The sequence below is a fragment of the Jaculus jaculus genome, chromosome 5, assembly GCF_020740685.1.
Source record: "Jaculus jaculus isolate mJacJac1 chromosome 5, mJacJac1.mat.Y.cur, whole genome shotgun sequence".
In the NCBI taxonomy this organism is placed as follows: domain Eukaryota; kingdom Metazoa; phylum Chordata; class Mammalia; order Rodentia; family Dipodidae; genus Jaculus; species Jaculus jaculus.
This window is the reverse complement of record NC_059106.1, coordinates 4,741,991-4,769,171: the sequence shown is the minus strand read 5'-3', so window position 1 is coordinate 4,769,171 and position 27,181 is coordinate 4,741,991. Positions and strand designations below refer to the sequence as shown.

Genomic DNA, 27,181 nt, shown 5'->3' with positions numbered 1-27,181 from the left:
CTCAGTTGCCACTTTTAAAACAGGTCAACATTATATTATTCTAAGATTGGGATGTCAATTTTTATAACAATTGCACTTTTGTTTTTGATACAGGTTCTCACCCTGTAGCTGCAGCTGGCCTTAAACTTACGATCCTCATGCTCAGTCTCCCAGGCGCTCCCAACAACAGACGCATGCTCACAGCCATGCATAGCACAGTACTTGAGGGCCAGGTGGATACCTCACTTGGTAAAGGCTAGCTTTACAAGCATGAAGACCTGTGTTTGATTCTAAGAGGCTAAGTAGAAGTACCAGGTGTGGTGATGTCTGCTTGTTATCCCAGTGCTGTGGAAACAAACACAGGCAGACCCTTGGGGCTCACTGGCTAGCCAGTCTAGCCTAATTAGTGACTTCAGACTAATGAAAGGGCCTGTCTCACAAAAAAAAGTTGGATGGGGTTCCTAAGGATGAACCCCCAGGGTTTTCCTCTGGCCTGCATGCTCATGTGAACTCACATACACACACGCAGAGGGACATACATAAAGAATCATGTTTGCTCAAGCATCACTGACGTGGAAGTAACTTTGATAGCATTCTGACAGATGTGTAGCAGAGTTAATTTCTTAGAGGTCAGCATATTTATGAATAAAAAGATTTGGCTGTTTTATTGGAAGGAAAAAAATTCCTTGACCAGACAAAATTGTATGCAATCTATATAAAATGTTGTAATTACATGAAATAGTAGAATGTAAATACAAATTGCAGAAAATTGCATGTTTTAAAGTTGAATTCATATAAATTGAGTGCTGCCTATATATAAAGATTGTCATTTTGAGGACCCTCCATCCCAATTTCCAGAGTGGCTGGATCCATTTACATTTCTATCAGCGGTGTATAAGGGTCTCTTGTTCACCCTGGCCAGGGTTTGCTGTGTTCTTGAAGGCAGCCATTCTTCCTAGGGTGAGGTGGGATCTCCGTGTCGCTTTGGTTAGCATTTCCCTGATGACAGTGAGAGGAGCTCTTTTCCCCATGTTCATTGGCTCCTGTGTATTGTGTCATTTGAGAACTGACTGCTCGCGTCATTAACCCACGTATAGAGTGGCTTGTTGTACTTTTCTTTTTGTTCCTAGTCTTTCACGTTCTTTATTTTAGATATTTACCCTTTCTCAGATACATAGCTGACATTCCCCCTCATTCTGTGAGCCATGCCTTGTTTCCTGTGCTGTACGGAAGCTTTTCAGTACACGAAGACAGTTACTGGCGCTGTTTCCAGAATGACTAGAGTCCTGTTCAGAAAGCGTTGCCCGGGCCCCCATCCCTCCATCAGCTGGAGAGTTTTAGGTGTTAGAGGAAGGTCTAACTCATTTGGGATTGAGTTTATAATACACATAAAACCCCATACAACTAAACCTACCATGTGACCCAGACAGACCACTTCTCAGTTTCTCCAGGAAACACATCACAAAACCAGTGGTTTTGCGGCACTATTCACAACAGTAGGCCTAGCTATCCAATACAGAGGCACATAAAGAGACTGGGGCTCTCTACCCACAACGTAATTGTCTTCAGTCACAAAGAATGAAGTTTGAGGACCCTTGTAGGACAATACATGCAGCTGGGGTAATCATTGTAAGTGGATTAAGTCCGTTTCAGAAAGGTAGATGTGTCGTGTTATCTCCTTTTGACTTCAGATTAGTAGAAGCAGAGCCATTTGGGGCTCAGGGGGCTGGAAGGAGGCGAGGCGTTAGAGGGCGGTGGCACGGCTGGTGTGGAAACATGCCCAGAGGCGCATTCTTGTGTGGAAGAGGCCTCGGTGACCGGGATCATCACGTTTTGTGCAAGATGGCCGTGGAGCAGTACGCCGCGTGTGTGCCCCATGCATGTGTGTCTGTTGCTAGCATTCGTTCACATCCTAATACCTCTTGCTGATTTTCTTTTGCTTTGGTGAATGATGTGATATTTAGCATATGTTTGGTTTCTGTGTGTGATTTAACTTCCATAGTATATTTATGTATTTTTCCCAGCAGTAGATTTAAAGCTTTTCTCCTTATTATAATACAAAATAATCTAAATAAGAAGTTATTTTTAAACCTTAATAAGAATTATAGAATCTGGTTAATTCATTATAGAAAACTTATTCTAATCAGTGCACAAGGTGCCAGGCATATACACATCTGGTTTCTAACATAATTTCTTGCAAATGATTTCTGAAAAATCGATTTTTCTCCACTGTGGCTTTGTTGGCGTACTTCTGCATTCTTTGAAAACAAAATCAGTTTTGTAACTTAAACTTTTCTTTCTAATTAACTAAACTGTTTAAATTAAATGTTGTTATGTCTTTTGAAAGTTGTCATTTATCTATCTCTATTTCTTTGTGGTTTTCTTAATGCCATTTCTTATTTCTCCCCATTCTCCTGTATTTTAAGACCATTGATTTCAACAAGTTATGCTGCTGATTTTATAAATCTAGTAAAAATTCCCCATTACTCCAGTACTCACTCTTACCAAAAAAGTCAGGTAGGGATCTATGCCTAAGTACACTGCCTCACTATTTCTCTTTTCTTTCAGTAATCATCTTTTAGTTTTTAGTTAAGAATTTGTTAGCAGAAAAGAATTAGGTTCATGGTATTTTTCAAACAAAGCATTAGGAGACTACTACAAAGTGGGCATTTGGAACCTCCTGGGAAAAGCGGCGCGCGTTCTTCCTTGACAAAACAAGCTCTGCTCAGTCTCAGCATGTCTGCGCTACCACTTGGAATCTTTTTCTGACAGAAGGAAGCTGCTCCTGCTTAGAAAATTTCAAGTTTATGGATAGACTCATCCAAAGGAAAAAAAAAAAGCTCAAATTTAAAATCCAATTTTCCCCTCTGTTCAGAGAATATAGTTTTTATATGCAATTTTATGTACACATACTATATTTTTCTCACAATTTTGAAAAAATAGTAAGAATTCATTTTTTTTTTACTAAGAAATGCCTGGCAGGAATTTAAATTCTGATACAGTTTCTTGTTTTTGTGTTTTGTTTTTTTTTTTGTGTGTGTGTGTGTGCTGATTCAGCCTTACTGTGATTTAATTGTAGCAAAAAGTAAACTGTGGATAGTTTTAGGAAACCTTTTGAAGTAGTTGCTCCCTCGGGAATTCTGTGTGGTATTTTAGCTCTTCTGGTTGCATCTGGTAGTTGAGTTTTTGTTTCCTTTTGGCGTGAAGTGTTCTGAAGGAGTCATGAGCAGTTGTGGATCTGGACGTGGCTTTGTCGTAACGCAGCTTTGAACCCGTGCACCATTCTGGGAATGTTCTGTTCGTTCAAAAGCCTTTTCCTCTTTTAGATGCAAACTTACCATATGTATGGCTGCTTAATATGATTGTGATCATTCTCATGTTTCTTTAGTGATTTTTCCAACATTATTTACTAGACAAACAGAACTGACTAGTCCAGGCTCTTAAGTACTGGCATGCTTTTTTTTTCTCAACTTAACTCCCCCACTCAGATTTTTCTTGTCACTTTAGGATGTTAGTTATTTTTCCTGTCTTTAAAATAATTTGTAATTGTAACAAGGTGTCATTTCGGTAGTGATGCATTAGTCACGTTACTGTGGGCATCCCTTCAGTGACAGTGTCGTTAAAGCCACATGACCCCATGGTGTTTACATGCCTGTGCTGATTTCCAGTACTACAACAGCGTTGACATTCTGTTAAAAATGTTTGTTTTTATGGATATGTCTTTTTTTGTCAAGAAGCTAATTTCTTGCAGCTTAGTTTTTATGTGTGTCTATGGGATTCATAAAATCCTCCTAAACATTCCTTAAAGGAAAATTTGGTCGTTTTTGTAATTAAGATTCAATATTTCAATGTTTGCTTTATCAGATTGCTCTGATTTTTAGATGCAAAAAGCATGTGTTTTTTTTTTGTTTGTTTGTTTGTTTGTTTGGTTTTTTTTTTTTTTTTTTTTTTTTTGGTTTTTCGAGGTAGGTTCTCACTCTAGCCCAGGCTGACCTGGAATTCACTATGTAGTCTCAGGGTGGCCTTGAACTCACGGCGATCCTCCTACCTCTGCCTCCTGAGTGCTGGGATTAAAGGCATGCACCACCACACCCAGTGCAAAAAGCATTTTTCATACAATGTTTCTGGTAGCACACCCAATTGAAAAAAATGGGACCCACATGTAAGTATATTTAAAATGAAAAAAAGGGATATGTTTATCATTTGTCTCCTTTTAGGAAAAATGAAGCTATTTTCTTGACTCTGGTGGCATCACAATAGCTTTGTAAATGAGGAAATTTAGTGGTACCTTCTGTAAATCTCTAATTCTTGAGGTGTCTATGACACATTGGCTCTGTTGTGATGTAGTAAAATTTCACAGAGACTTCATTTTCTATGTGATAAGCATCTATGAGATTTAAGCATATTAAAATCTTATTTAAACATTTGCAGTGCATAATAGCTGATGTCGTTTGACTAGGCTGGTTATGTAGAAGAAATGTAATCGAGTATTGAAGCTGTCACATTAGAAACATTGCGTGGCTCACTGTTTATTTTCTTGGCGGTAACAGAAAGCCTAGGTCTGCTGCTCTGGGCTGCACTTGTGGCATTTCTGAGGCCAGCACTTGGAGGTGGTTGATCCTTTTGAGGGCCTTGCGTTCATGTGTGTGCCTTTTTATGAAGCCATTGTGCAGTTTAATAAAATGCTAATATTAAGGTACTAAATCTCTGAAAAAGACCATTCAAATTATAACTATGTTAGTAGTTTATATTGAAGTTATTTGTGTGAGCCAAAGAATATGGTAATTTGTGATTTTGTAATAAATTCCATGCAGATTTTCTTATTTGGAGTTTAAGTTTTCAAAATTGTTTTTGTTTTGTTTTTACTTTTAGGAGACCTGGTTCTCTGTCCTCCTTGACCTTTGGGTCTTGTATTATGATCTTTAGGGTTTTCCATTGCTTTTGCTTTCTTTAAATATAGTGGCTGCTCCTTACTATCGTGAGCATGGAAACCTGATGTTGTGCCGTAATCACTTCAAAATACGGAAGCCTGGGACCTGCTTCTGATGTGCTGTGTGCCATGCACTGATTTAACCACACAGATACTGTTAATTTGTCAGGTCATGTTATGTGAACTGCTTTGTTATTTTCTTTTCAAATTATATAGTGATGTAACCTAGCAAGTTTGAGCAATAGAATAAAATAGTTGCCCCAGCCCTCTCTACCTAATGCAACTGTTTTTATTTAACATTTTTTCTGCATTTCTGTATACATACCAATTTTATAGTAGCAAAATTCATAGTTCTGAGTATAATTGTTATATCCTGTCTACTTTTTCCATTTATTATTACATCATTTCTGTGGCTGTATATAGTTTTATAATTCTAATGATTTTTAACCCCCATCATTTGAGAAGCTGTTTCATAATTTAAGTGTTTCCATACTTCTGCATATTTTGATTCCTTCCAGGTTTTATTTTTACTGTGAAATAACATTAGCATGAAACTATAGTAGGCATGATATTTTTTATAGTGTCAAAGCTTATTTTAATAACAAATGATTATTAAATTTCATATTCAAGTGTTAAGTTTAGTGCTTTTGATTACTGTCTTAGGCAAATGCACTATAATGGAATAGTTTTGAAATGGCCAAATTACAATGTGAGTGTGATGTTTGTATTTAAGAGGATGTAAAAGTTCAATAGTATGACAAACATCTGAGGAAAAGACTGTTGATAGTCATGGCTCCGTTATGAAAACACCGTCATGACAAGCATTTGAGAGTAGTTGTTGTGTTCCTAGCAGACTGGAAGCTTCCCAAGGCCAGTGATCCTTTCTTATATATTTTTGCACTTGCAGATCATGTTGACTATAGAAGGATAGAAATACCTAGTCAATTTTTGGGAAAAATCTCTCTGTGAGAAAGTATTAGCAACTGAAAATATTAGTAACTAAAATTCAATAAAAGCTCTTCTTTTAAATCATTTCTTTAAAATAATTTAAGAGGAGACCATATTTTTCTATTATGCATGCCTGTGTATAGGGTAACATTTCAAACTTTCTCGTTTATTTCATGATGTAATACTGAAGCCAAAGTTTGGCAATCATTTGTGTTACAATAACAAGTCTCCCTAACATCTGGATGATTGTACCTACCTCACAGAGTTGCTGTTAGGGCTAATGTTAACCCACATAAAGTGCATTGAGCAATGTCTGTCGTCTAGTAAGTTTTCTCAGTAGATACCAGCTGTTATTACCACTAACACTGCTGCCTTGTGCCAATATTAACACGAGAATGAGATAAATCCAGACCAAGAATCGCCTTTTTTTTTTCCTATCTTGACATGATGCACATGGGTATCAACATAAAGTGATAAGAGGTTGTTCAGTATTTCTAGGACCATTGGCTAATTATGTAAAAATATATAAAGTTACGGCCACACTTCCTAGACTTGATCTGTTAATAACATCTGAGTGGTTCCAGATGGGATTTTAAAAAACTTAAGTGTGAATCCACACAACCCATTGTTTTTGAAAAGTCAGGGAAATTGAAGCAAATAGTTTTCAAACCTAATAAGATGTCATAAAACAGTGGAAGAAATCAAAAGGGAAGGAAGATACAGATTCAGACACACGACCATTTAAAATTTTTTTATGATCAGTTAAAAGAGTAAAAGTAAAAACCTTGTGGCAAAGGGATCATCACTTTATTAAAATAGTTCTGTGTGTATGTATTTATGAAAGGTCTGAATCACTCACCATTTACAGAAAAATAAGAAATGCAAATGAGTAATAAACATGAACATTTTCAGTCTCATCACCACTGAAAATAACAGTTATGTGCAGTTTTCTACTAGTCAAGCTATTGGAGATTTTAAAGTGATCCAGAGGTTCTTATGAGAGAATGGTGAAATGAACAGTTTGAAAATAAGCATTGTTATTTACTGATCTAAGAAACACTGGAAATACATCAAGCATCCAGAAATTGGTTCTCATTAAATCATTGGTGACATGTACACTATCTATACACAGGCAAATTTGTTAACAAATAGCATGCCGCTTTCAGTGTTAATTTTTTAAGCAAAGTGACACAACTAAATTGGCAAGTCGTCATGAATTCTTGCTGCTGGAAAATATTAGATAAGCAATGTCTCCTGGTGATTAGGGCCTTGCTGCACTTTCCTACTGGAATAAACTTGATCTTCCTTTCAAAGACACAAAGCTCTAGCAGCTGTGGGTAAGTCCCTGGAAACAACCCTTCCATAAAAAATACTGAACCAATTATAAATTGCAAAACTATGAACTATGAGGGAAATATATTTCAATAAGTTCCCTGTCAGGGTTCCTCTTACCTCCCTTTTCAAAGTCACAAAGGAATAGACCCATGTCACTTTCTCACATTTATCTAAAAGGCTCCTCTGCTTCCTTTCAGTTTAAGTGTAGTTTTAGGTTCCTCTCAAGAAGAGGACCAAGAAATGTCTATAAAGAAACCAACTCCTCTCCTTGACGTAGAACTGAGTCTCTCTGAAGCGTGGACTGAACCGTGGTGCAGCCTGGCACCTCACTCATTCCTTGACTGCAGCAGAATAGCACGGGCTCTGAAGGGCATGCCAAGTACGGTGCCATCTCTGATGGGCATGCCAAGTACGGTGCCATCTCTGAAGGGCATGCCAAGTACGGTGCCATCTCTGACGGGCATGCCAAGTATGGGCCATCTCTGACGGGCATGCCAAGTACGGTGCCATCTCTGAAGGGCATGCCAAGTACGGGCCATCTCTGAAGGGCATGCCAAGTACGGTGCCATCTCTGAAGGGCATGCCAAGTACGGTGCCATCTCTGAAGACCCAGGGAGGACAAGTCCTAGGAAAACCATCTGGGTTTTGCAGGGGAAGGTGTTGTCTGAAAATTGCCTCACGAAGAAGGACTCAATTTAATAGCATGGCAGTTACCTTCTTGTTGCTGGGACACACTCCTGACTAGAACAGCTCCTGGGATGAAAGAATGGATTTCAGCCCCCGTCCCCAGGGGAAGTTTCATCATGGCAGGGAAGACATGGTGACAGGGAAGACAGGGTGTTGCATATTGTCACCACAGCGCTATACCTCTTCAAGCAAGCCTTCACCTCCCAAAGGCCCAACAGCTTGTCCAAATCGTCACCAGCTGGGAACCAAGTATTAAAATACACAAGCCTACAAGGGGCATTTCATTCAAACTACCCCATTCGGCCCATTGTTCCCATAGATTCATGTCCATATCACAATGCAAAATGTATTCAGTTCAATTTTAAAAGGTCCCATAGTTTTTATCACGTCCAGCATTATCCAGAAGTCCAATGTGTCATCTGAGACTCAAGGCAGTTTCTTAAATGCGAGTCGTGGAAAATCAAAAACACATGTTACGTTCTTCCAGCGCATAATGCAACAAAGCTTTCCAACTCCAAAACGGCGGCATCGTAAGGAAAGATTGACTGCTGTAGGAGAGAGTGGGCCGTGTCATCAGGAGCCCGGAGGATTTCCCCTGGAGTCGTTGGGGCTGGACGTGGAGCTGTAGGATCTGTGCTCTTTCAGACCCAACAAAGTAGCCTATTAAACGCTGCTTAAATTTACTTATCAATTATTTTTGTATTATAGCACTAAACATAGACAACCAAGGGCCTCACACGTGCTAAACACATGCTCTGTCACCCAGGTATCCCTCCAGCCTTGATTTCTGACTAACACATTTAAAGCTGACTTTCATATTACTATTTTTCCTTTTTTATAATAGCCAGTCTAGAACTAACTAGTGAGCCCCGAGGCATAATTTCCCCTTTCTTGCTATAGTCTGTGCTTTGGGAATGCAAGGAAACCTTTGTGCCTGTCTTCAGGGCCCTGCCAAGTGGTCAGCAACGCGGCGCAGGACTGACCTGTAGGCACCAGGAGGCGTGTTTTCTTGAAGGATAGGAGTGGTTTGCCCTCCGCACCCCTGCGAGCTCAGCGCTACTGTGCAAAAGCTGTGCTTTAAGCTCGGGGCAAATGAGCCTTAGAGAAGCTTCCTGAGGCTGCTGCTGCATTCCACCCTCCCCCACACTCTGCCTCCTGCTCTCGGAAGACCCCAGGGCCCACCTGACTACCTTTGCTGCTGTACTTTATAAAACGTGGTTCCTGGTCAAGGCATTGAAAAATTGGTAGGACAGAACACAAGACTGACAGTATTTGGTGACGTGGTGCCATGGGGAGGGAAGGCCCAGTGACCTCCAGAGTTCCCTTGATACACACAGGATTCTGTCCTTTTGTCTATCTTCTAGAGTTCCAGCTCTGGTGAAAAGACCCACTATGTCCTGATTTCTTGGTTGAAATTTATCTTAAGAACGTAAAACAGGAAGGTATTCTTTTTGCTGTTGTTCACCTGGTGGGAACAAAATGTATTATTGTTACCTTTTTAAGTTAAACTTGATAAACTCTCTTTCAAGTACTGCTCTGTATCACCGCTCACATCACCAGCCATCCTTTGGTGAGTGGTGCCCAGCTCTTATCTATCTTTTCCTCATTTCCTCACTCCTGATTAAAGTGAAAACTTCAGTAAGTTGTAAAGACTCAATTAGATAAGCATCTATTCAGAAAGTCAATAATTAGTTGTGATTCACTGATAAAAACGTCTCAGGTTTCACTTTATTTTCCTGGGGTGTTGCATTAATGGTGTTGCTCTATACATTCCTATGCCAGGTTTCTAGTGATCTCTGGAAAACTCTCTCTGTGTCCCAGGAGTAATTGTGAAGGATTTTCTGGTTCTACCCACGCATCCCACAGTTGCTTCCTAGGAGGTACAAGCTGGAACTAGAGCCCTGTGAAACACTGGAACTCACCCTTTCCTAGTTGGAACAGCAGCCAGTGTGTGCTTTTATTGCTAATTCACACAGCCAGACGTCAGTGGGGCCAGCAGTCAAGGTAGCAGGTGGGAGGATGGATCAGTACATTCTGCAGGTTGAGATGAAGGTTCTGATCCAAGACTACGCGCTAACACACCCATGTTGTCACAGACGTCCCGGCTCATTCTTGGGAAGATGGGGCCTGTGAAGAAATGCTTTTGCCATTTTCTTACCGATTTATCCCAGTATCCTAGGAACTAGGAAGAAATGGTCATCCACACACAGCCTTTCCCCTGGCCTTCACAGAATGCTGCATTCTCAGCATGTGTGGTTTTAGAATCATACATCTTTCCCTTTGCTAACATCAAGGTGGCACCTTGCCAATTTTACTTCCCTTGAATTTTATCCCTTTTTATGATACACCAGTAAGTTTCATAACTGGTCCTGTTGTCTTTACCTCTGTAAGGGAACTGTAGCAAGACTGTCCTCCTCATTTTAAATCCTTCATAAATTACCTTTCCTTGAGTCAGTTATCTATCTCAGAGGGTCACAGAAGTAGGTTACTGGGTCACCTTTTATTATATTAGTCTTAATACCTACATAAGGTAAGTCCTGTACTATAACTCTGTGTGTGTCTACGTAAATATATATAAATAATGTATCTGTGTGTGGGTTTGTGTAGATATAGATATAGACGCAGGGTCTCATGTATCCCAAGCTGGCCTTGTACTCATTATGTATTTGAAGATGACCTTGAACTTTGAATCCTGGCTCCTGAGTGCTGGAATTAAAAGTCTATTTTAAAATATTTGTTTATTTTTTATTAACATTTTCCATGGTTATAAAAAATATCCCTTGGTAATACCCTCCCCCCCCACTTTCCCCTTTGAAATTCCATTCTCCATCATATTACGTCCCCATCTCAATCATTGTACTTACATATATACATAACAACCTATTAGGTACCCTCCTCTCTTCCTTTCTCTTCCCTTTATATCTCTTTTTAACTTACTGGCCTCTGCTACTAAGTATTTTCCTTCTCACGCAGAAGCCCAGTCATCTGTAGCTAGGATCCACATATGAGAGAGAACATGTGGTGCTTGGCTTTCTGGGCTTGGGTTACCTCACTTAGTATAATCCTTTCAAGGTCCATCCATTTTTTTCTGCAAATTTCATAACTTCATTTTTCTTTACTGCTGAGTAGAACTCCATTGTATAAATGTGCCACATCTTCATTATCCACTCATCAGTTGAGGGACATCTAGGCTGGTTCCATTTCCCAGCTATTATAAATTGAGCAGCAATAAACATGGTTGAGCACGTACTTCTAAGGAAATGAGATGAGTCCTTAGGATATATGCCTAGGAGTGCTATAGCTGGGTCATATGGTAGATCAATCTTTAGCTGTTTTAGGAACCTCCACACTGATTTCCACAATGGCTGGACCAGATTGCATTCCCACCAGCAGTGCAGAAGGGTTCCTCTTTTTCCACATCCCCACCAACATTTATGATCATTTGTTTTCATGATGGTGGCCAATCTGACAGGAGTGAGATGGAATCTCAATGTAGTTTTAATCTGCATTTCCCTGATGACTAGTGACGTAGAACATTTTTTTTAGATGCTTATATGCCATTCGTATTTCTTCCTTTGAGAATGCTCTATTTAGCTCCAAAACCCATTTTTTGATTGGCGTATTTGATTCCTTATAACTTTTTGAGTTCTTTGTATATCCTAGATATTAATCCTCTATCAGATATATAGCTGGCAAAGATTTTTTCCCATTCTGTAGGTTGCCTCTTTGCTTTTTCCACTGTGTTTTTTGCAGTGCAAAACCTTTGTAATTTCATGAGGTCCCAGTGATTAATCTGTGGTTTTATTGCCTGAGCAATTGGGGTTGTATTCAGAAACTCTTTGCCAAGACCAATATGTTGAAGGGTTTCCCCTACTTTTTCCTCTAGCAGTTTCAAAGTTTCAGGTCTGATGTTAAGGTCTTTAATCCATTTGGACTTAATTCTTGTGCACGGCGAGAGAGAAGAATCTATTTTCATCCTTCTGCAGATATATGTCCAGTTTTCCCAACACCATTTGCTGAAGAGGCTGTCTTTTCTCCAATGAGTATTTTTGGCATTTTTATCGAATATCAGGTGGCTATAGCTACCTGGGCATACATCTGGGTCTATTCTGTTCCACTGATCTACATGTCTGTTTTTGTGCCAGTAGCATGCTGTTTTTGTTACTATGGCTCTTTAATATAGGTTAAAATTGGAATTAAAAGTCTTTCACGGGATGGAGGGATGGCTTAGCGGTAAGGCTTTTGCCTACAAAGCCAAAGGACCCTGGTTTGATTCCCCAGGACCCACGTAAGCCAGTTGCACAAGGTGGTGTTTGTGTCTAGAGTTCATTTGCAGTAGCTGGATGCCCTGCCATGCCTATTCTTTCTGTGTGTCTGTCTGACTCTCTGTCTCTCAAATAAATAAAACTTAAAACATAAAAAATTAAAGTCTTTCACCATCACACATGCTTTTATGAGGTGCTGGGGATTGAACCCCCTGTTTGAACTCAAGGCTTGAAAAGCAAGCTCTCTACCCCAGCCCAAACCATTGTATTTTATTTAATTTTGAATACTATTATTTTCTCAACCCTGCTGATAATTATTTCCTTCTTTGTAGTTTCCAAAATTTACATTATTTCACCTTTATATTTTTGTGAGAAAAATATTTATTAAAAATCTACTTATCTGATATGATCAATACTTTTTTAAAGAGAATGTGTATATATATATATATATATATATATATATATATATATACACACACACACACACACACACACACACACAATTTTACATTATAGAGCTGATATAGGATACATAATGCTTTAATAAGCAAATTGTTTCCCCCCACTTTTAAGATTGTTCAGCTAGAGAACGGATTTCACATCTTACTTAATTCTTGGTACGTGTAGTAGTTACCAATAGTCTAGAAAGGAAATCAGGCCAGGATGAGATGGCAGCGTGACACAGAATGCCTGACAGCTGCTGGTCGGGAAAAGGAATTTGAGTCTAAACTTACCAGCTCATGTGTAAGATCATATCACTGCTATTGAGCATGAAATTTACCTAAATATTTTAAATTTATTTTAATAAAACATATGACCTCATGCTATGAGTAAATAGTTGAGATAGTGAAACCTCTTCACTTCCTGTACATCAAATCATGAAGATTTATTTCTCTCTATGGTCCCTCGAGACCAGTTGAAGTTAAATGGCTTGGTGTTACCCGCCTGTATTGGTAGCTGGTTTTACCAACCTGACTCGGGGACAGGCATATGTAGCATCATGATTTCACTCATGTTTGTTTTTTATGTATTTAACAATATATGCTATCTATGCTACACATGTGTTGCTAAGTTATACTTAGTCAAATCACCAGATAATGGTGCATACTCATAGTCCCAGAACTGAGGTGGGAGGATCAAAAGTTCAAGGCTAGCACTGGAGAGATGGGTTAGTGGTTAAGGCACTTGCCTACAAAGCCAAAGGACCTAGGTTCAGTTTCCCCAAGACCCACATAAGCCAGATGCACCAGATGGCGTCTGCATCTTGAGCTCCTTTGCAGCCGCTGGAAGCCCTGGTGCACCATGTACCCATTCTCTCCTGCCCTCCCCCCCCCTTCCCTTCTCCCCTCTTCCCTCCCTCTCTCTCTCCCCCTTCCTCCCTTTCCTTCTCCCCTCCTCTTCTCCCTCCCCCTCTCAAATAAATAAAAAAGTTCAAAAATTTTGGTTGTTTTTCTGAGGCAGCAAGACTGTCTCAGAAAAACAACCAAAATTTTTATAAGATATTTATGAAATAAGTGAAAATACCATTTAAATTTAAAATGCACTTACAGTGTTTTTAAACTTTTTAAATCAAATGTGTTCACTAGCCAATGATAAATTATTTTTGAGACTTCTGATGTATTTTGTTGTATTTTATAGTTAATTTACTCAGTGATTTCTTGAAAGAGCTCTTTATGATTCTGAATAAAATAAAATTTATATTATTATAACTGTGTAATTGTAGTTAAAGTGATTCATAGTATCCAGTTTTTCTTCTATCCTGGCCCAGCTTGAAGGGTTTTGTTTTTTTTTGTTTGTGGTGCTGGAGATTGGAATGAGATGCTTCCATATGCTAGGCATTCACTCTGCCTTTGGGTTAAATCTGTAGCCCAGTATTAAGAATTTCTAACGTTTGATTGGAGGGTTTTTAATTGTAGTCATTACTAAAACTAAATTGTTTTGATTTATAGCTGGCTTTAGAAGAAGTTTTCGTCTGAGTCGAAAAGATAAGAAAACAAATAAATCCATGTATGAATGCAAAAAGAGTGATCAGTATGATACAGCTGATGTACCCACTTATGAAGAAGTAACCCCGTATCGACGACAAACTCATGAGCAATACCGACTTGTTGTCTTGGTTGGTAAGTGTTGGTTTTCTTTGCAATTCTGAAGAAATAAGTTACACACTGAGAATTTAACTTTGCAGTATGTTCTAATAGAAGGTTTGAAGTTAAAGAAAAAAATCCCCACATGTTGAACACCCTGTATTGTTGAGAAAAACATGTTCACGTAATTCAAAGGAAGTTCAGAATTTCTTTTTAATGTGTATGTCTCCTTTCCCTCTAAAATAGGATCACTAGCTGTTTGTGTTTACTTACCATTCTGACACTCTGTGTGTGTGTGAGTGTGTGCGCGTGCACGTGCACGAGAAGGTCTGAAGACAACCTGGGATATCAGTCCTTACCATCCACCTTGTTTTGAGGCCGAGTCTCTGGTTTTGTTGTTTAACACTTCTCTAGGTGGCCCACAAGCCTCCTTTCCCCTCCCCACGGGCACCGAGCTTTCAGACATGAGCTGCAGCATTTGGCCTTGTGTGGGTCCTGTGAGTCTGAACTCAGGCTCAGGCTTGCACAGCAAGCTTTATTCACTGAGCCATCTCCTCACCCCCAATCTGGTGTTTTAAAGTCATCTCTGAAGAGTAGTTCTGGCCCCGTTGATAGAACCTCTGCTGATGAGTGAATACCAAACCCAGTACAATCCATGAAGCAGCAGGGAAACAAAAATTAGAAAGGAGTATTTTTGAGTGAAATCCATGTTCTTCCCACTGTGAGGCAGTAAACATTCTGTGGTATTTAGATTGTCAATGAAATGCACTATTGTAGTAGAATTTCAGAATATTTTAAACTAGAGAGTCATCAGCCTGTGAGCCAGCCATGGAGACCTGCCTAGCATGCACACAGCACCGGCTCAGTCCCCAGGGCTGAAGACAGGTGGGAGGGAAGATCATGTCTACTAACACTGGCCATTTTGACCCACATGAACTTTCGAGCACCTGTCCTGACCAACCCGCACAAACCTGACTGTTTACAACCATATGTTCCTTTATCCCACCTTTACAATGTTTCTTCTAAAATGGGGTAAAAACTTTGTCAACTTCCAGGACCCAGGCCAATGATTTTGCAGAAGTTTTTGAATCAAGGAGCATGGAATCTCTTGTTAATCCTTCCATTATAACCTCAAGGTGACATTATTGGGGGTGAGAATAAATGGAAAGTGAAGGAAGCAGCCCATTGCAGGAAGCTGACATCCTTCACATGATGTAACAGTGTGTTAACTGAAACAGGTAGTGGGTGCCTCCTGGGACATGATTCGGGTTTTCTTGTGGCACCAGGACAGGTTCTTGACTTCGTTGGATTTTGATATTATTGCATTATTGAGGAATACATATTCACATAGTTCAATGGAAATTCAGAATTTTCTTTCTTTGTAATGTCTGTCTCTCCGTGCCCTCAAACCACACGTGGAAGAACATTCCCATGGCATTCACTGTGCCCAGCATGCATTCTGGCAGTGCTGCCCTCAGGACCATGCCAGGGCTCACTCCGCATCCAGTGCTCATGGCTTAATCCTTAGGTCCTTGGTGGAGGCTCCTTGAGAGGCTCTTGTGCGCTGGCCCCATGGTCCCTGCTGTGTCCCCTTCCCCACAGCCCGTGTCCCCGTGTGTCCCTCCTGCTCCTGTCACTGGCCTTCCTCAGCCTGGAAGCAACACACAGAGAAAAGGCTCAAGGAGCACGGTGCTGTTTCCTGTACGTCCAGGTGACACTCTCACGTCTTGGAGCTGTCACAACTCGGTAGCTTTAAGTTTCCCCTTGGGAATCTGACTGAAAGAGGAAAGGAAAACTTGACTGTCTTTCTTTCCTATATATGCTAAACTTAGAAACCTTCCTCAGGGCTGAGATGGGGAGCAAGATGAGGCTGTCTTGAGTCTGAGCAGGCAGCCAAGGAAGAACCGAGGCCCTGTGTGGAAGTTTAAAGATGTGCTCCTCAGAGGGAAGGGCAGCAGGGTGGGGCGCGTGCATGCTGGAGCACATGGGATTCTGCAGGGAACTTTGTACACAAGCTCGCCCACCCGTCTGCCGTTCCTCTGGGGAGGGAGGACCACGCGGGAGGTCGCTCGGTAGCTTTCCATCGCTCAAGCAAAATGCTTGAGATAATTTACTCATGAAAAGAAAAGCTTAATTTGGGCTCATAGTTTTGACCAACATGGTACCACAAGTGGAAAACCTCACATCATACCTCAAGTAACAGATTTTACCCCAAACACAGGCACTCTAAGGATGCTACTTAAAATTAGCCTTGTGTGTATGAAGTGCGTACTAAACAAACCACTTTCAGTTTGCCCTGTCACTTTGGACCTGAAGGAGTCAGCACATCGTGACAAGAGCGTGTACTAGAAAAGAACTGTTGGCCTCATCGGCAGTGGGAAGAGCCAGAGAGCCACAGTCCTCTTGAGCTCCCCAAATATCTAAGGATCTCCCACCAACCCCACCTCTCAAAAAGTCTGCCATCTCCCATTAGCCACCTGGGAGCAAGCCTTTAACGTGTGGAATTCTGAGGAGTTGCTTCAGATCTCAAGCACAGCAAGCGCCACGGGAAAGTAAAGCAGTTGCTGCCGTGGCTCGCACAGACACCTCATGTGCCAGTCCTGTTAGCTGGCGCGGGAGCCTCCGTCCTGGGCGGGGCTGGACCCACAAGTGCACGCTTGCCCTTCTTTGTCCTTACTCCATGGCATATTTTGCCACAACATTCCAAGGTTCTGAATTTTTTTCTGTTTTTCAAATTTGATCATTTCTATATAGTCTTAGCCCCAGGATCCTTCAGTCTTTATTATTTCAGTCTTTATTATTTCTTTCTTATCTCACAGAAATCTGGCTTCCATCTAGGAAACCAGGGCTCTGCCTGCCCTCCATGCTATATATCTAATATTTCTTCTCTTTTCCTCTTTGATTCAGGAATCATCTATTCATTTTCCCAGCAGGTGCCTCTACATTAGATGAAAGTTTAGAGATGACTCTACCAAAAGCATACACAACTAGCCCAAATCATGCTGCCTTTGCTGCCCTGAGTCACGTATCTCCAGTTTTTAACCCCCACGTCAGCTCAGCGAGGTTGCTGGGATCTCCACGCTCCGCCCTACCTGCTCATTCTCGCCCGTTGAGGCAGGGCTCCCTGCTGCCACATCCTAGCTGTCTCACTTCCCCTCTTGAAACCTTACCGCTAAACTCCTGGCGTGTTCTAGGCTCACGTTCCAGGACCTTCTGTTACTTCTGTACAGGGAGGTTCTGGGCTTGATGGCATCTTTTGCTCTCTCTTCAGATTACCTCTTGAGAGATCGCCTCCAAAGAGTTTTCTGATAGTCACAGGCAGAGGCAACCTTGGGGAATATCCAGAGTGAGGAGCCAGGCTCCTTGCCCTCTGACCTCCAGGGCTCTTCAAGCTTAAAGATGCATTCAACTTTGGGGATCTTGTTGGCACACGTTTCCTGAGACAGGACAGAGAACGTTTCTAACAACTTCCCAGGCCTGCTGGTGCTGCGGGCCGCATTGATTCAGAGGAGTATTGTGCCTAGCCACGCCCACCCCACAACTGGTCCTAATGGGTGCAGAGTACAAGTGCCCTCAGGGAGAAGGCTCGCTGCTCTGGGGTCAGTTGCCCTCACTCCTGTGGTTACTGGTTAGGGTCAGAGCTAGCTGCAGATTACTCTGGCTGCTTCCTTTTTGGTGACTTCTCAGTTTTGTGCTGTCTCATGCCTCTCCTGTCTTGATGGGTTTTGTATCAGTCTGCTGGTTCAGTGACATTTTTTAAAAAGTGTTTTTATTTTTTTATTTGTTTGACAGAGAGAGAGAGAGAGAGAGACAGAATGGGCTTTCCTGGGCTTCCAGCCACTGCAAACGAACTCCAGACGAATGTGCCCCCTTGTGTAGCTGGCTAATGTGGGTCCTGGGGAATCAAACCTGGGTCCTTTGGCTTTGCAGGCAAATGCCTTAACCGCTAAGCCATCTCTCCAGCCCTGGTTCAGTGACATTTTATCTTTGGTTTGTCGGCGTCGGTCAACTGAAAGTCATGCAGGAGAAGTAACATCAACCAAAACTCTGGACATGAGATGAGCCTGGCCATTGACTGGTCTGACTATAGAATCATGGTCACTTTGTCTCTGTACTCATTACTTTCTTACTGACGAGGAGCACCTTACGGGAGGAAGGGTGTATTTCAGGCACACAATTCAAGGTTACAGTCCATCATGGTGTGGGAAGACAGAGCGGCAGGAGTGTGTGGGAACTGGTCACATTCAGTCCACAGTGACAAAGCAGAGAGCTGGGTCCTAGTGTGCAGCCAGTTCTCTCCTTGTGCATGGCCCTGGATCCCAGCTCATGGAATGGTGATGTCCACGGTTAAGGTGGGTCTTCCTACCTCTACTAACCTCATAAAATCCCTCGCAGACATGCCCAGAGGTCACTTTCCCAGGAGCTTCTGTTAAGTTGGTAGTCCACATAAACCTTACAGGCCCTTGGCACCCTGTTCCCCATGTTGGCACAGTTGCTGATGACATATGCAGTATTTAAGTCAGTAAAAATAGTGTCACAACCAAACAGACTTAATGAGTAATGTGAGTCTGATTCTATGTTTTTTTTTTTGGTGGGGGGGGAATGTCCACATGTGTGTCTATTGAAAAGCAGAGAGAGAGAACATGTTACATTAATGCAGAATTTTCATTAATGCTTTAATGCTTTTTCTTAAGGAAAGATTTGCAAAATCGAGATGCCTATAGAAGTAGCAGCTCAGCCAACAGCCCAGCCGCCTCTGGCTGCGCACTAGAGTGCCCGTCCACCCGCTGTCTGTGCCCCTCTGTGCATGGCACCTGCTGGCCGCCCAGGGTGGGTTGACGCAACGAGCTCTGCACTCGTGTTTCCTCACTGTCGCTTTTTCCGTGCCGTCACTGCCGAGGAGTCCTTTCTTGCCTGTGTGGCCCCCTCGGTGGTCCAGTGGCTTTGAGGTGGGGCCTGGATAAGCCCACTCCTCTCTGCTGTGAGCGAGGGGAGTGAAACGGCAGCACGCAGACAGCTCGCCAGTCCCAGCCTGCCCTGCAGTGCACACTCTCCTTGGCCTTCGTGTTCTTTACCTGAGAAGTAGAGGTGAGAGAGGAGCAGTCTGGTTTTCCAGGTTTGCTTTGAGAGTTAAACAATCTTTGCAATGTCTGAGACATCCTTAATACTCTCTATTAAGGTTTTGGTAAAAAATAAAAAGTTAAATATTATCTAAAAATACTAGGAAAACACACATGAAATGTTCCAGTGTGAGTTGAGTCCTGCTGGGTTTGAGCCTCAGTGTTGAGAATGGTTATGGGTCAGCCTGTCCTGCAGTTTATCACGTGGAAGAAGCACTCACGCAGTGGGTGTGCGTTGTGGACATTCTAGATGGCTCCTGAGTTAATTGTTTCCTTTCATGATTGTTAAAAAAAAAAAAAAAAGCTATCCCTAGGATATATTTCCTTGGCACCTACAGTATATGCAGAAAGAAGAAACAATTGTGAACATTGTTGGCCCTCCTTCAGTCTGATTGTCATTACCCACTGTGAGTCATGGTTTTGGCCTTGAGACTCTTAGATAAATACTGTTGAGGAGGTAGAGAGTTTATTCTCACTATGTTGTATTATTATGATATAATAATACATGATTTTTATTCTTGGCTCTAAGAAATAAAGATAGACCAAGCTGCCATGGCAAAAGTAAGGCATCCAGGCAGTTTCAGATTGATGACAACCATTTCACTTCCTCTTCTATTTGTTAATACATTTGTACTGAGCCACATTTTAGCCAGTGAATATCTCAGTGACAGTTTCCTGTTAAATTCCCTTCTGTGTTTAAAAGTATGTTCTAAAAAGTGTTAGAACCAAATGTCAGGCATTTCCTGCCTATCAAGTGTTATCTTTAGCAAATCTTCCTTCAAAGTAAAATAATGAAGCCACATTGTATTGTGGGGTTGTGGGGAAGAGCAGAGTCAAGCTGTGGCGTTAAAAGCCAGTAAAACACTTTTTGTGGCTTAGGCCAAAACAAGAGCAAAGATTCATCTTGTGGATATTCAGACAATCTGTGACTTGTTCTGTCTAGTTATGAGGCATAAGACGAAACTAAGAATAAATCTTCCTGTATATTTCACATTTCCAACTTTAACATTAAGTCCTAGTCTGTCTCCCGTTGTGCCGAATCTTATATGCTGCTTGAAGACTGCTCTGCAGAGGTAGTTTGAATAGACATTTATACAAATGTCATCATTTTTCCGTGAAATGATTACATAGCACAGTCTCCCACATGCAGCAGAGAGGGAAGTCCACACTCAGATCTGAACGTGAATATTCTCTCCTAGAATTCCTGTTGCCTGTGACCTGTGGTCGCAAACTTGCAAGTATTAATCTGCTCTGGAGAATCTTGCATAGATAATATAAAACCAAAAGTCACCATCAAATATATGAATGTGTGATGGGTTTAAAATGATTATTCTTGGCCAAAGAGGAAAATATGATCTCTATTAGAATCACAGTTAGCTTTTTATGCCTGTAGTCTATCTTAAATATTTCTACTTGGTCTGCATTTCTGGGCATAAATTACAGCTCTGTTCGTTCAGCTGACTTTGTGTAGAGAACTGGCCCACAGGTGCTGTTCTGAGCACTTGGTTGAGCTCACTGGTGAACAACAGAACCCCTTTCGTCCTCACGCCATTTATAGTCCAGTGGGAGCAGTTTGACCCAAAGCACAGTCATAATAAGTGAATGTTAAATGCTAATTCCACTTGGGTAGTTCCTGGTGTTGATAAGGGCTGTGAAGGGAATAACATAGGGAGCAGGGTTAATGGAGCATTTGGGGTCAGGACGTGATAGGTTTTGAACGAGATCATGTTATCTCTAGTGAAAGGTCACCCTAAGCAGATTCTGAAGGAAGAAAGTTACCCTTGCCTCTTTCTTTTCTTGTGGATCATGGGGTGGCCGTAATGTGATCCTTGAGTGTGATTGCAGTCTTGTGATGGCTGAGCAAGAGATGAGTCTAGGACTAAAGTTAATAGTCTACATAAGCTCAGAGCAGCTCAGATAGCTGCTTTGGGGAAATCATGCTTGTTCACCGAGGTATCCACTCTCCTTTTCTTACTTTTTCATTTCTTGTTTTGGTGTCTTAGCATTACAAATTGATGTTTCATTAATATTTTCTCCATCATGAAAGCAACAACAACAAAAAAATGAAATCTTACTGTGAGGGTTTATTATGAACTGCTAATATGTTTTATTTTTATATAATTTGATTCCAAAAGGACTTTAAATTTGATTTAATAAACAGATTTGTCATTCTTAAATACAAAATTTCAATCACCCGCTAACATGATCATTCTACCATTGTGGGTCAAACATAATAGCATGCCTCTTTTTATTTTATGGCCATAGCAACAAAATAGTAGTGCTACAGTATGTCATGTCGACTTTTATAGCATGTGTCTGATCAGTAAGATTCCTAGAGATTTTGTTGGATTTATCTTGCAGTAAATCAAATGAGTAAGTGTGTTTTTACCAGTAACAAAGCAGTTTGGGGTACTTACTGCAGACTCCCATAATTCTGATATTTTCCCCTGGGTAGGAAAGAATAAGAAGTCTGGCCAAATACAGTAAAAATGTCTGTAGGGAGCTGTGGAAGAACTTTTGTGTTAAGCGGTGCAGGTATACTGGAGGTGAGCACATCATCAAAGCTCTCTCCACGTCAGGAACTCTGTGTAATATACCACTGCTTGTGCCAAGATGTACAAAGATCAGTAGGAAATATAAACAGTACTTGGTAAGAGTAATATATCACTTCATATTGGAGAAAATGAAAATACTGGAAAGAAATATGTGCAGACAAGGATGGACCTTTTCATTACTCCATTATTATGACTCTTACATGAATGATTCGATGAGTTTCATTGCTTCATTATTATGACTGTTGTGTGAATGATTTGACAAACTCTGTCATTGATGCATTATGATGACTATTACATGAATGATTTGAAGAATTTTATCATTGATGCATTATGATGATTGTTACATGAATGATTTGGCCAATCTCTGCCTACCTGTATCTCACTTTTTGTGAAGCCATTTTCCTAGTAGATAATTAACCACCTTCATGTGTAAGGACAACTTATATTTAATTTACTAAATTCCACTTAATAATTAGCCTTAAGAAGCACTAGACTTAATGTTGCCAGACATTTACAAATGAAAATTATTTATTGCACATCATTAGACTATGTCATTTAAATATGTGTATCACATTTCATTGATTTCAGTAAAATATTTTTAGGATACATCATTGTTCTAGTATTCATTCAGAAACTGCATTAACACGTAAGTAAGTAGAAACTCCAAAGCGTAGGGACACAGATGTGGCCAAACCCTTATGTGCAAGAGCATCCTACCAACGCTGACGCCTTCTGTCAGCATCCTCACGCTAGCCTCACAGCCACTACTGTCGTCAGCTTAATGCGTTCCCATTTATTTATTACTGCTTGGTTTTTAGTTGGATCTGTTTGTTTCAGTTTCTGAAAGCAGATCTTTCTTGAGACCCTGTTTATAGAATGAAAACCACCTCAACTATGAACTAATTTTGAAAGTATGTTTTGTTAGCATTCTAATTTGAAAAATTATATATAACTATATGCAGCATATGTTAGAGATGATAAGCATGTAAGCCAGGCATGATGCTACATGCCTGTAAACTCAGTATTCTGGAAGTAGAGGCGGGAGAATCATGACTTCAAGGCCAGCCTGGGCGCTCCAAGAGATCTCAGAAGTCAAAATGAATCACAAATGAAAATGACTAAAACATATTTCTGCAATAAAATTATTATTTTTTTTAAACTTTTAATTTTATCTTTGGTTTTTTTTTTAATTTTTATTTATTTATTTGAGAGCGACAGACACAGAGAGAGACAGATAGAGAGAGAAAATGGGCGCGCCAGGGCTTCCAGCCTCTGCAAACGAACTCCAGACGCGTGCGCCCCCTTGTGCATCTGGCTAACGTGGGACCTGGGGAACTGAGCCTCGAACCGGGGTCCTTAGGCTTCACAGGCAAGCGCTTAACCACTAAGCCATCTCTCCAGCCCTGCAATAAAATTATTTAAAAAATGAGACAGAACAGTGAAAATACTGAGCCTTTTGTAATTATATGGGCTGTGAGGTAGTAATGTCAATTGACTAAAGGGACATTTGAAGAAGAAGTATCATTTACCATATCCCTGAAACCTGCTACTATTTTTAACCTTTCTAGTTAAGATAAAAATGAATCATTGCCCAACAGTGACTGCTTTTTTCAAGTACAGTGTTTTGTTGTTTTGTTCTGTTTTTGAGGTGGTGACTCTCTCTTGGCCAGGAATTCATCATGACCTCTCAGACTGGCCTCAGACTCAAGGCATTCCTTTTGCCTCTGCCTCCCGAATGCTGCGATGAAAGGTGCACACCAATATAAAATCTTCATAATAATCTCATTAAGTGTGGCGTGTGGCACACACCTGGCCCCAGCGCTGCATGGCCGTGGCGTTCTCTTGGCAGAGGCCGTGGAGGTGCCGCTGTGTAACCCAGTGCGGTGGAGCGCTGTGACGGGAGGAAGGGGAGCAGGGCGGGCTGAGAGCGGGCACCATGATACCCGGATGTGAGACTATACAGTGAGACACTGTTGTGCCGAGGAGGAAGACGGAGGAAGTGGATGGTTTTGTTGTGTTTTTAAAAAAGGCTAGATCAAGGAGAGGAAACATTTTACTTGCATCATTTTATTAACACTTTAAACGGTATTTTGCCTATCAGTAAGGAGTGCTAATTAAATTGTGAAGTATTTACAATTGCCAAATTTACACATTTTCTCAAGGACTTCTAATAAGAGCTGATGTACATGGCTTTGTTCTTCCTTTTCAATGATTTTACCATTTTTATAATTTTTATTACAAACTTTAATATATGAACTTAGTGCAATTTGGAAAAGGGGATTACCTGATATGGAAGTGTCTACAAAGTGTTTTTATGTTTGTTTTTGTTATGGTACTAGGGGTTGAGCCCAGGCTCTTGGGCATAATAGAAAAATGCTGAGTTATGTCCCATGGGCTGTGGAGCATTTCTAAAGTGAAGCAAATACTCATTTGCAGGTATTGTGTGGTTTCCTGGGGAGATGTGAATTCCAAATAGGGTACTGGAAAGTCCAAAGTAATGATTGCACCCAGCCTAGCCTGGTAACACAACAAGTTTATTGGGGTTGCTTAGAGCAGAAAGTGTAAGAGGGACTGACAGACGTGGGCACCATCACTGAGGAGCCTGCCCGCAGTACTTGGGAGACCCCACTGCGCCATCACTGAGGAGCCTGCCCGCAGTACTCGGGAGACCCCACTGCGCCATCACTGAGGAGCCTGCCCGCAGTACTCGGGAGACCCCACTGCGCCATCACTGAGGAGCCTGCCCGCAGTACTCGGGAGACCCCACTGCGCCATCACTGAGGAGCCTGCCCGCAGTACTCGGGAGACCTCCACTCCGCCATCACTGAGGAGCCTGCCCGCAGTACTCGGGAGACCCCACTGCGTCATCACTGAGGAGCCTGCCCGCAGTACTCGGGAGACCTCCACTCCGCCATCACTGAGGAGCCTGCCCGCAGTACTCGGGAGACCCCACTGCACCATCACTGAGGAGCCTGCCCGCAGTACTCGGGAGACCTCCACTCCGCCATCACTGAGGAGCCTGCCCGCAGTACTCGGGAGACCCCACTGCGTCATCACTGAGGAGCCTGCCCGCAGTACTCGGGAGACCTCCACTCCGCCATCACTGAGGAGCCTGCCCGCAGTACTCGGGAGACCCCACTGCGCCATCACTGAGGAGCCTGCCCGCAGTACTCGGGAGACCTCCACTCCGCCATCACTGAGGAGCCTGCCCGCAGTACTCGGGAGACCCCACTGCGTCATCACTGAGGAGCCTGCCCGCAGTACTCGGGAGACCTCCACTCCGCCATCACTGAGGAGCCTGCCCGCAGTACTCGGGAGACCCCACTGCACCATCACTGAGGAGCCTGCCCGCAGTACTCGGGAGACCTCCACTCCGCCATCACTGAGGAGCCTGCCCGCAGTACTCGGGAGACCCCACTGCGCCATCACTGAGGAGCCTGCCCGCAGTACTCGGGAGACCCCACTGCGCCATCACTGAGGAGCCTGCCCGCAGTACTCGGGAGACCCCACTGCGCCATCACTGAGGAGCCTGCCCGCAGTACTCGGGAGACCTCCACTCCGCCATCACTGAGGAGCCTGCCCGCAGTACTCGGGAGACCTCCACTCCGCCATCACTGAGGAGCCTGCCCGCAGTACTCGGGAGACCCCACTGCACCATCACTGAGGAGCCTGCCCGCAGTACTCGGGAGACCTCCACTCCGCCATCACTGAGGAGCCTGCCCGCAGTACTCGGGAGACCCCACTGCGCCATCACTGAGGAGCCTGCCCGCAGTACTCGGGAGACCCCACTGCACCATCACTGAGGAGCCTGCCCGCAGTACTCGGGAGACCTCCACTCCGCCATCACTGAGGAGCCTGCCCGCAGTACTCGGGAGACCCCACTGCGCCATCACTGAGGAGCCTGCCCGCAGTACTCGGGAGACCCCACTGCGCCATCACTGAGGAGCCTGCCCGCAGTACTCGGGAGACCTCCACTCCGCCATCACTGAGGAGCCTGCCCGCAGTACTCGGGAGACCCCACTCCGCCATCACTGAGGAGCCTGCCCGCAGTACTCGGGAGACCCCACTGCGCCATCACTGAGGAGCCTGCCCGCAGTACTCGGGAGACCCCACTGCGCCATCACTGAGGAGCCTGCCCGCAGTACTCGGGAGACCCCACTGCGTCATCACTGAGGAGCCTGCCCGCAGTACTCGGGAGACCCCACTGCACCATCACTGAGGAGCCTGCCCGCAGTACTCGGGAGACCTCCACTCCGCCATCACTGAGGAGCCTGCCCGCAGTACTCGGGAGACCCCACTGCGCCATCACTGAGGAGCCTGCCCGCAGTACTCGGGAGACCCCACTGCGCCATCACTGAGGAGCCTGCCCGCAGTACTCGGGAGACCCCACTGCGCCATCACTGAGGAGCCTGCCCGCAGTACTCGGGAGACCCCACTGCGCCATCACTGAGGAGCCTGCCCGCAGTACTCGGGAGACCCCCACTGCACCATCACTGAGGAGCCTGCCCGCAGTACTCGGGAGACCCCACTGCACCATCACTGAGGAGCCTGCCCGCAGTACTCGGGAGACCCCACTGCGTCATCACTGAGGAGCCTGCCCGCAGTACTCGGGAGACCCCACTGCACCATCACTGAGGAGCCTGCCCGCAGTACTCGGGAGACCTCCACTCCGCCATCACTGAGGAGCCTGCCCGCAGTACTCGGGAGACCCCACTGCGCCATCACTGAGGAGCCTGCCCGCAGTACTCGGGAGACCCCACTGCGCCATCACTGAGGAGCCTGCCCGCAGTACTCGGGAGACCCCACTGCGCCATCACTGAGGAGCCTGCCCGCAGTACTCGGGAGACCCCACTGCGCCATCACTGAGGAGCCTGCCCGCAGTACTCGGGAGACCCCACTGCGTCATCACTGAGGAGCCTGCCCGCAGTACTCGGGAGACCCCACTGCGCCATCACTGAGGAGCCTGCCCGCAGTACTCGGGAGACCCCACTGCGCCATCACTGAGGAGCCTGCCCGCAGTACTCGGGAGACCTCCACTCCGCCATCACTGAGGAGCCTGCCCGCAGTACTCGGGAGACCCCACTGCGTCATCACTGAGGAGCCTGCCCGCAGTACTCGGGAGACCTCCACTCCGCCATCACTGAGGAGCCTGCCCGCAGTACTCGGGAGACCCCACTGCGCCATCACTGAGGAGCCTGCCCGCAGTACTCGGGAGACCCCACTGCACCATCACTGAGGAGCCTGCCCGCAGTACTCGGGAGACCCCACTGCGCCATCA

General features: G+C 43.5%; 1 protein-coding gene across 1 annotated transcript in view; it reads left to right on the top strand.

Annotated features, from left to right (window-relative positions):
- Positions 1 to 27,181, top strand: part of Mpp7 (MAGUK p55 scaffold protein 7) — a 213,308-nt gene that overhangs the window by 163,002 nt on the left and 23,125 nt on the right. Inside the window, exon 12 of the mRNA XM_045151043.1 lies at positions 14,094 to 14,264. Within this exon, the coding sequence (XP_045006978.1) occupies positions 14,094 to 14,264 (171 nt within the window). The remainder of the gene's footprint in view (positions 1 to 14,093; positions 14,265 to 27,181) is intronic.